Source organism: Salvelinus fontinalis, chromosome 4, assembly GCF_029448725.1.
Source record: "Salvelinus fontinalis isolate EN_2023a chromosome 4, ASM2944872v1, whole genome shotgun sequence".
Classification (NCBI taxonomy): Eukaryota; Metazoa; Chordata; class Actinopteri; order Salmoniformes; family Salmonidae; genus Salvelinus; species Salvelinus fontinalis.
The window spans coordinates 86,468,993-86,478,969 of NC_074668.1; the positions used below are offsets into that span (position 1 = coordinate 86,468,993).

General features: G+C 44.1%; 1 protein-coding gene across 1 annotated transcript; it reads right to left on the reverse strand.

Moving 5' to 3' along the window:
* Positions 1–4,115: 4,115 nt before the first annotated feature.
* Positions 4,116–5,304, reverse strand: cart3 (cocaine- and amphetamine-regulated transcript 3). The gene is made up of 3 exons (XM_055918466.1): positions 4,938–5,304; positions 4,727–4,810; positions 4,116–4,482 (listed from the first exon to the last, which is right to left on the reverse strand). The coding sequence occupies exons 1-3, from the start codon at positions 5,100–5,102 to the stop codon at positions 4,375–4,377; spliced, it is 357 nt and encodes a 118-aa protein (XP_055774441.1). The 5' UTR covers positions 5,103–5,304; the 3' UTR covers positions 4,116–4,374.
* Positions 5,305–9,977: the final 4,673 nt, after the last annotated feature.

Genomic DNA, 9,977 nt, shown 5'->3' on the forward strand with positions numbered 1-9,977 from the left:
TGCTACTGTCTGCAACACAAACATGTTCAATCATAGAGACATATACAGATATCACGCTTGTTGTTGGCCTACTTTTTTGGAGAAGTTAGATTTTATTTGTCTCCACTATTAACTTAACGTTGTTTATGACCAGGCTCTTTGCAGGAAAGTAAGTTTGATGTTGTAGGAGTACAATTACACACATGGATAACATAGAAATATAAAAGATAGCTGAACATTGGAGTAACGAGCCACATGTTGACATAGATCATGAGACCGTGGTAATGGAAATCTACTGGGGGACGTTCTGACCCTCTGACCCTTGTAGATTCTCCATTGTGTTGACAGATTGCCCAGACATGTTGGTGCCAGGGTGTTTTGACACACTAGATTTATAGTCTACTCATTCCACTAGAAAAGCATACATACCAGAGAAATATGCCTGGGGTGGCTGGACACTTAGACCCATTAGACACATAGTCTGCTGATTCTTTAAAGAGATACACATGTCAGAGAAATATGTGTTTAGGGCACTTAGACCCACTAGAAATATAGTCTGACCAGTCCATTATGGACATACATGTCAGACACACAGGCACATGAAGAAAGTTGAGACACTGGGATAGAGGGTCCGGCCACCATTATAAACTGATTGAAGGCAGATGGTGGTGAATGACTTCATAGGGGACGGACAATACTATGTGGGTATAAATATAAAGAGGGAACTAGTGCTCTGGGGGTGTGTGTTCCGTGGGACTTCAGAGATGGTTATACTATTGTAAATAAAAGCATGTTTTGATTTCACAAGTTCTGATAAAGCGTTATATTTCTGAGATGATTTTCCACGACAATGTGCGTCAGTGCATGCCGTTAACATTGCCATCAGCAGGTAACTTTCAGATAAGGGTCCTTTTTCCAGTCTCATTCATCATCACTGTTCTGAGTGGGCTTCTCTGTGTGTGCATCCATCAGACTATACTGTCAACCAGAGAGTTCCCCCCTCCAGCGATCTATTCAATATGAATAAACATAAAGGAAACTAACGTGTAGAGAAGTAACACCATGTGTGTGTATCACATGGGTATGTGTGAAACTCACTCCCCAGACTGAAGTATCCCAACTTATGGCGCGACTGGTAAGATGCTTCAGCAGGGCGGTCACGTATGTTAGCAAGGCAAAGGTCCTGGGCTCGAGCCTAGGTATGAGCCGATTCAGGAAGAAGCAAGCTGCGTGAGGTCCGTTACAGATGGTGCGGTGACCCAGATCTGCAGTTTCGCTCAGATCAATGCTGAGGACTGGGGTTGCTGTAGAGTACGTTGGGGGGATGAATGTAGAAACGCACTCCTTAGCCTGAAGTTGTGCCATTGAAGAGCTTGCTTTTCAAGAAAAAAATTAATGTCCAACGTTTCGACAGGCAAGCTGTCTTCATCAGGGTATGAACGCAACACATTAATTACTAATGAGACATGGGCCCATCGGAGAAGAGAGAGGAGAGGAATCAGAGGACAGGTGTGAGGGATGGAGGGATGGAGGTGGAGATGGAGAGATCAACCGCAGTGGGAGAGCCTGGGAGGATGGGTAAATTTGAGCTATTTGGGTATGTGGTGTTGTAAGGCAATCCACAACTATGAACTATGTCAGCAATCCCACCTCCTGCCTTACAACACCTGACTCGGCGTCACCGATTGCATGTATGTAATTAGCTGATATTGTCACGCCCTGACCATAGAGAGCCCTTGGATTCTCTATAGTGGTTTAGGTCAGTGTGTGACTAGGGGGGTGTTCTAGAATGTGTATTTCTATGTTGATGGTTTTGTACGGTTCCCAATTAGAGGCAGCTGGTAATTGTGACCTCTAATTGGGGATCATATTTAGTTAGTCCTTTTTCCCACCTGCATTTGTAGGATATTGTTTCAGTTAGTGCCTAAGTGCGCTCTGTACTTCACGTTTCATTGTATGGCCTCCAGTGCGCCTCCCCAGCCCGGTACGTCCTCTGCCAGCTCCCCGCACTCGCCTTAAAGAGCGTGTCATCAGTCCGGTGCCACCTGTGCCGGCTCCATGCACCAGGCCTCCAGTGCGCCTCCCCAGTCCGGTACGTCCTGTGCCAGCTCCCCGCACTCGCCTTAAAGAGCGTGTCATCAGTCCGGTGCCACCTGTGCCGGCTCCACGCACCAGGCCTCCAGTGCGCCTCCCCAGCCAGGTACGTCCTGTGCCGGCTCCCCGCACTCGCCCTGAAGTGCGTGTCATCAGTCTGGTGAAACCTGTGCCGGCTCCATGCACCAGGCCTCCAGTGCGCCTCCCCAGTCCGGTACGTCCTGTGCCGGCTCCCCGCACTCGCCCTGAAGTGCGTGTCATCAGTCTGGTGAAACCTGTGCCAGCTCCACGCACTCGATCTGAGGAGCGTGTCATCAGTCCGGTGCAAACTGCGCCGGTGCCCAGTCCAGGCACGGCGTCCAACCCAGCTCCATGGCCGGAGCCTTCCTCGTCCCGGGCACGGCATCCAACCCAGCTCCATGCCCGGAGCCTTCCTCTGCGCCAGTGCCCAGTCCAGGCACGGCATCCAGTACCGCTCCATGGCTGGAGCCTTCGTCGGCGCCAGTGCCCAGTCCGGGTGCAGCGTCCAACCCAGCTCCATGGCCGGAGTCTTCCTCTGCGCCGGTGCACAGTCCAGGCACGGCGTCCAACCCAGCTCCATGGCCAGAGCTCTCCTCTGCGCCGGTGCCCAGTACAGGCACGGCATCCAGTACCGCTCCAAGGCCGGAGCCTTTCTCTGCGCCGATGCCCAGTCCAGGCACGGTGTCCAACCCAGCTCCATGGCCGGATCCGTGGTCTGGGTGGGGGCTACAACCCGCACCGGACCCGCCACCGACACTAGTCATCCCCCCTACCCTCCCCATTTGGTTTCAGGTTTTGCAGCCGGGGTCCGTACCTTTGGGGGGGTACTGTCACGCCCTGACCATAGAGAGCGCTCGGGGTTCTCTATGGGTGTGTTTTTAGTCAGGGCGTGACTCGGGGGGTGTTCTAGTCGGTTTATTTCTATGTGGATGTTTTGGTGTGGTTCCCAATTAGAGGCAGCTGATTATCGTTGTCTCTAATTGGGGATCATACTTAAGGTGTCCCTGTTCCCACCTGCATGGTGGGATATTGTTTTATGTTAGTGTTGAGCACTACGACTTCACGTTCGTTGTATGTTTATTGTTTTCTTAGTTTCACTTTAATAAAATATGTGGAACTCAAATCACGCTGCGCCTTGGTCTGTCCTTCATAACCAACGTGACAGATATGACCTCACAGCCTAACAATGTCCTACGATTCAGTCATATGTTTGAATCAGATACACACCTTGGTGTGATAATATGTGAGAGCATATGTTCCAAATGGCAACCTATTCTCTATACACTGCTTTACTTATGACCAGAGCCCATCAACAACAACTTGATTTACACATGTTTTGCAAACACCAACTGTCAGGTTTGTGAGCCACGTTGGGTGGAACAGAATGGAAATATGGTGTTTTAAATTGTCAAACCAGCTTCAAATACCCAGGTTTGTGCATTACTTTTGTGTTATTTCAGGAAATACTGTAATAAAAGGGTTTGCTTTTCTCTAACCGAGTAATGTTGGTTACCTCACAACAATGCAAAGACAGAGAGAGAGACTGCTGACACCCCAAAAATCCTGGAGGGACACCAATGCTTCTATGGAAAAACACCACAAGGGAAATAGTTAAATAACACACTTATAATTGTTTTTATTCACTTGAAAACCATAAAATATTCTCTACAAGTTGAACTATTGGGATTATATAACTTTTATTAATCTTAAGGAAGGTAGTGTAAATGTCTAATGCTCTAAGTAAATACTATTTATTAGATTAAACAAATGTTCATACACTACTGTTTTGTTTATGTCCGACCATATCTCTATTTGGCCAAAAATGCTATTTCATTCTCAGTCCAGACAAGACTCAGCCCTCCTGAATCCATGTACTTCATGACTAAAATTATTGGTAGGTATTTTTTACTTCATGAGTTTGTGGGAAATAAACCATAACATTATCGCACACAGCATTGCGCATCATCTTTATGCATGTGGATCATGAAATTATTGGAGCAAAGAGAGACCACTCAGACTGCTTTACAAAACAAGATAGAACGCTGTTTATTCATAGTACAACTCATTTTTGGTTACAGAAACATCCAGTTGAAAATAAAATATTTTATAATTTCAAAATAAGCCTTTTTGGGGTTTGGACAATCTCTCAGAATGCAAACTGTCACTCTCCGGATAATCGTATATTGTAGTATCATAACAATATTCATATATCACATGTCGTTCTGATGTAACAGTTTTAGTTTGCCATCAACTTCTAACTTACATTCAGACCAATTCAATTCACAAGCACTTGAGCAGGTAAGAGTTGCAGAAAGCTCCGCGAGGACAGTCGCACATTTTGCCGATTCTCGCGCCCTTTCTCACTGCGCACTGCTCTCCAACGTCGCACTGAAAAAAAGAACGTAGACAAAATAAGACCGTGTGACATTTTTGCCAACAGATGCAAAGGTCTGTGGGGCCATATCCACCTGTCACAACATCAGATCACATCATCCACAAAACATGGCACATGAAAGCATTTATTGAAAGTTAAAATGTTGAAATGTAGTTTTACGCGCCAGTTTAGGCAATCTGTTTTTCGAAGTATAGGTCGTTCCATTTTTAGAAGCTTCGTTCAAATTGTTAAATTTACCGTAGGGACTTGGCCGAATTTCTTTTCCCAGAATGGAAGTCTCTTGGTCTGCAGCTTTTTAAGAACGTCATGTAGTGCTCCAAGCTGTGGGAAATATTGACACATTAGAATGAGAAATCCTTCCAAAGCAGACCTTTCCAATAGACAAAAATATAATGCTCATCAACCATTAAAGTCGCAGGTTTTACTTTTAGCCTAGATAGAAACTTACCAGTTGCTTTTCGTTGGTCAAATTCGGATCTTTGGGGTAGAAGTCTCTCACACTTCTTGTGTCGAGGTCCAATTCGGAATCCAAGTAGTCAATTTCAGCACTAAGAACGATGGACAGCAACACCGCGCAAACCACTGCTCTGGTCCATAGCCTGGAGCTCTCCATGGTCCTTAAGAGATTGCGTACAGTAGAAGATATCTTTCGTCTCCAAAATGTCCCGTTCTAATACTCCAGTTACCGCAATCCAAACACTTTTTATCTATGTACCGCAGTGGCCGAAGTCTGTGACTTCCGCGCAACGCCACCTTAACCATAGATTTTTCATGCGTAAGAGAGATGGCGTGGGTGAGTCATTACGTAAAGTTGGATGGCTTGTAATTGCTTAAAGTTGTGGGCTCTCCTACAAGGCACAGCTTACTCACTTTTTTTTTCATTGACGACATGAGATGTTTTCTATGACATGGTACAGTGCTTTCGGAAAGAATTCAGACCCCTTGACTCTTTGCACATTTTGTAACGTTACAGCCTTATTCTAAAATGGATTAAATTGTTTTCCCCCCTCATCAATCTACACACAATACCCCATAATGACAAAGCAAAAACTGTTTTTTTTAAATGTTTGCTAATTTATGAATAAATAAATAAAAAATATGACATTTCCATAAGTATTCAGACCCTTTACTCAATACTTTGTTGAAGCGCCTTTGGCAGGGATTACAGCCTTGAGTCTTCTTGGGTGTGATGCTACAAGCTTGGCACTCTGCAGATCCTCTCAAGGTCTGTCAGGTTGGATGGGGAGTGTTGCTGCACAGCTATTTTCAGGTCTCTTCATAGATGTTTGATCGGGTTCAAGTCCGGGTTTTGCTGGGTCACTCAAGGACATTCAGAGACTTGTCCCGAAGCCACTCCTGTGCTGTCTTGGCTGTTTGCTTAGGGTTATTGTCTTGTTGGAAGGTGAGCCTTCGCCACAGTCTGAGGTCCTGAACGCTCTGGAACAGGTTTTCATCAAGGATCTCTCTGTACTTTGCTCCGTTCATCTTTTCCTCGATCCTGACTAGTCTCCCGGTCCCTGCCGCTGAAAAACATCCCCATGGCATGATGCTGCCACCACCATGGTGCCAGGTTTCCTCCAGACGTGACACTTGGCATTCAGGCCAAAGAGTTCAATCTTGGTTTCATCAGACCAGAGAATCTTGTTTCTCGTGGTCTGAGAGTCTTTAGGTGCCTTTTGCCAAAACTCCACTGTCATGTGCCTTTTACTGAGGAGTGGCTTCCGTCTGGCCACTCTACCATAAAGGCCTGATTGGTGGAGTGCTGCAGAGAGGGTTGTCCTTCTGGAAGATTCTCCCATCTCCACAGAGGAACTCTAGAGCTCTATCAGAGTGACCATCGGGTTCTTGGTCACCTCCCTGACGAATGCCCTTCTCCCTCAATTGCTCAGTTTGGCTGGGTGGCCAGCTCTAGGAAGAATCTTGGTGGTTCCAAACTTCTTCCATTTAAGAATGATGGAGGCCATTGTGTTCTTGGGGACCTTCAATGCTACAGAAATGTTTTTGTACCCTTCCCCAGAGCTGTGCCTCGACATAATCCTGTCTCGGAGCTCTACAGACAATTCCTTCGACCTCATGGCTTGGTTTTTGCTCTGACATGCACTGCCATCTGTGGGACTGTATATAGACAGGTATGTGCCTTTCCAAATCATGTCAGGTCAATTGATTTGACCACAGACTCCAATTAAGTTGTAGAAACATCTCAAGGATGATCAATGGAAACAGGATGCACCTGAGCTCAATTTCGAGTCTCATAGCAAAGGGTCTGGATACTTATGTAAATAAGGTATTTCTATTTTTTATTTTGAATACATTTGCAAAAATGTCTAAAAACCTGTTTGCGCTTCGTCATTATGAAGCATTGTGTGGACATTGCTGAGATGTTTTTATTTAATTCATCAATTTTAGAATAAGGCTGTAACTTAACAAAATGTGGAAAAAGCCAAGAGTCTGAATACTTTCCAAAGGCACTGTATGTACCAGAAAGAGCACCCCCCATATTCATGTTGGACGGGATGACGAGGTACATTTGAAGAGGGGTCCTTTTTTGGCAGAGGAAAGACGGAAGAAAACGTGTGCCTCAGGAAGAGCATGGTGCATGCAACACCAGGGTTGAGGGTTCGATTCTCACGGAGGACCAGACAAAACGTATGCACTCACAACTGTAAGTCGCCCTAGATAATAGCGTCGGCTAAATTACGTAAATAGTTACGCTATATCAGTGTAGGTGATTTTATCAAATAATTACACCAGTTTCATAGTGTATTTTGGACACATTACTGATTACACCATGAACGTGAAAAATAAAATGTAGGACTATAGTTTTAGTTACCTCTGGTGCCATGTGCTGTAAGTTTTTGTCCCATTTTCTCGCCAAATAATCATGGCATTAAGAAATCATCTTACGGCAAATATGTGACCTGTCTTAGTGTGTCATCTCTCCCCTCGTTCTGTGAAGAGACTTGTGTTGGGAAACAGACTAAACTGGCCAGAACTGCACATGACGCACTAGCCTACTCATCTTTAACCATTCTGTGCATTGAGACAATTAACCATAACACAAGCAGGGTTATCGTGTAGAGATGATCATTAGAAATATTGACACAGATCACAGACGGCTATACTGTGTTGCTGTCTTGTTTTGTTCTTGATCATCTCGGGTTCTGACGGCAGCATCAAGTGTCTCCGGGTTCGGAGCCGGCTATTCACGAAACATCCGACACATCTCTTTTGATCTCTTATTTCCGCGATATCCCAGTTTCCTGTCTGTCAGCCCGAGACGGAGATGAGGACTAGAGCGCTTTGATTGCGCTGGGGCTGCTGAGCGTTTGTGTGAGTCACTACTCTGTTTTCCAATTACCGACTTAGACGCCGGATAGGCCTATTAAAACATTTTTATTCACAGCAGATATTCACAGCAGTGGTGGAAACGTACCCAATTTGTCATGGGCAACTTGAGTAAAGATGCCTTAATAGAAAATGTCTCAAGTAAAAGTGAAAGTCACCCAGTGAAATGCCACTTGAGTAAAAGTCTAAAAGCATCTGGTTTTAAATGTACTTAAGTAAAGTGGTGGAAAAAATACCCAATTGTCAAACTTGAGTAAAAGTTTTTTTTTTTTAAGAAAAAAGTTAATGATATAGGCTACATCAAATGTTTTAAATAAGCAAACCAGTCGGCACAATGTTCTTGTTGTTTTTTAAAATCAGGGACAGTCAGGCGCAGGTTTCTTACGGTTCCACTCAAGCCAATTTCAATCATTCATTTGTTATTAGGGAGAGAGCTTGACCTGTTCACCGGACGTGCTACCTGTCCCAGACCTGCTGTTTTCAGCTCTCTAGAGACCGCAGGAGCGGTAGAGATACTCTTAATGATCGCCTATGAAAAGCCAACTGACATTTACTCCTGAGGTGCTGACTTGCTGCACCCTCGACAACTACTGTGATTATTATTATTTGACCATGCTGGTCATTTATGAACATTTGAACATCTTGGCCATGTTCTGTTATAATCTCCACCCGGCACAGCCAGAAGAGGACTGGCCACCCCTCATAGCCTGGTTCCTCTCTAGGTTTCTTCCTAGGTTTTGGCCTTTCTAGGGAGTTTTTCATAGCCACCGTGCTTCTACACCTGCATTGCTTGCTGTTTGGGGTTTTAGGCTGGGTTTCTGTACAGCACTTTGAGATATCAGCTGATGTAAGAAGGGCTATATAAATACATTTGATTTGATTTGATATTATTTGTGATCGGTTTGCTTTGCTTATATTGAACGTAGGCCTACACAAAGATGTCTGCATTCGTGTTGAGTTGTGATGTTTTGCATTGTGTTGTTGCCATGGTTTTATTCAACAACACATCAGCTGCTAGGAGAGCTTCTCCTCTCATTCATATATTTCCTAACTAGACCCAACAACAAAGCACCAATTAACGTACAAATGGAGGTCAAGGAAATTACGCTTTTTATTGATCATGGAGGCAGCCGAAGCCAACCCACATTCTGGGAAATTCAGATAATTAGAAACAGATTTCTGTCTAGACCAAATAACTCAACCTTGGTGGTATACATAGGGCCTACTTCAATCCATCAATGTAGAAGGCGTCAGGCACTGACTGCAAACTTAGTCTGGGTCTACTTTTTAGAGCAACAACAGTAGCTACTCCATATATGCTTTTTAAATCTACATTTGAATGGAAAAGTTTCAATAAACAAGACTCCACTGTGGTAAAAAAATAAAAATACACTTAATATTTGTATTGATCTGTCACACATACAACACAAAAATACCAACAAGCAGAAGAAACACAACAAACACAGTCAACACCACACAATGTCATATAAAGAGCTCCAGACCATGATAGTGATTGATTGATTTTATTTTATGTTTGTGTGTTTTTAGGAGTGCAATAGGGAGGAGACAAGTGAAAATACAGTAGAAGACTACAAGAGAGAGACAGGATCCAGGTTAAAGGTTATCCAACTTGTTTACCCTGAGTGAGGGATTCTGTTATGATGGTATGAAGGCACACTTCCTTTCTCAGCTCTCCTAAGAGCCATGCATCTACACTGCAGCTGTCATCGACACAAAGAACACGAAGAACATAAAATAACAAGGCTTTCTTTTTCTTTCTCCTTCCTCCTTTCTTTCTATTCTAAAGGCCTATTTGTTTGTTTTGGTAGACGGGCATACTGTATATTTACTGAACAAAAATACAAACGCAACATGTAAAGTGTTGATCCCATGTTTAATGAGCTGAAATAAAAGATCCCAGATATTTTCCATATGCACAAAAAGCTTATTTCTCTCCAATTTGGTGCACAAATTTGTTTACATCCCTGTTTGTGAGCATTTTCTCCTTTGCCAAGATAATCCATCCACCTGACAGGTGTGACATATCAAAGGCTGATTAAACAGCATGATCATTACACAGGGGCCAAGATAATCCATCCACCTGACAGGTGTGACATATCAAAGGCTGATTAAACAGCATGAT

What these genes read in the sequence shown, in the direction of transcription:
- cart3 (XM_055918466.1), bottom strand. Translation starts at nt 5,102, where the DNA reads ATGGAGAGCTCCAGGCTATGGACCAGAGCAGTGGTTTGCGCGGTGTTG. An exon ending in TGACCAACGAAAAGCAACTG is followed by an intron (nt 4,811 to 4,937) that starts GTAAGTTTCTAT and finishes TATTTCCCACAG; the next exon opens with CTTGGAGCACTACATGACGT. An exon ending in AATTCGGCCAAGTCCCTACG is followed by an intron (nt 4,483 to 4,726) that starts GTAAATTTAACA and finishes TCTTTTTTTCAG; the next exon opens with TGCGACGTTGGAGAGCAGTG.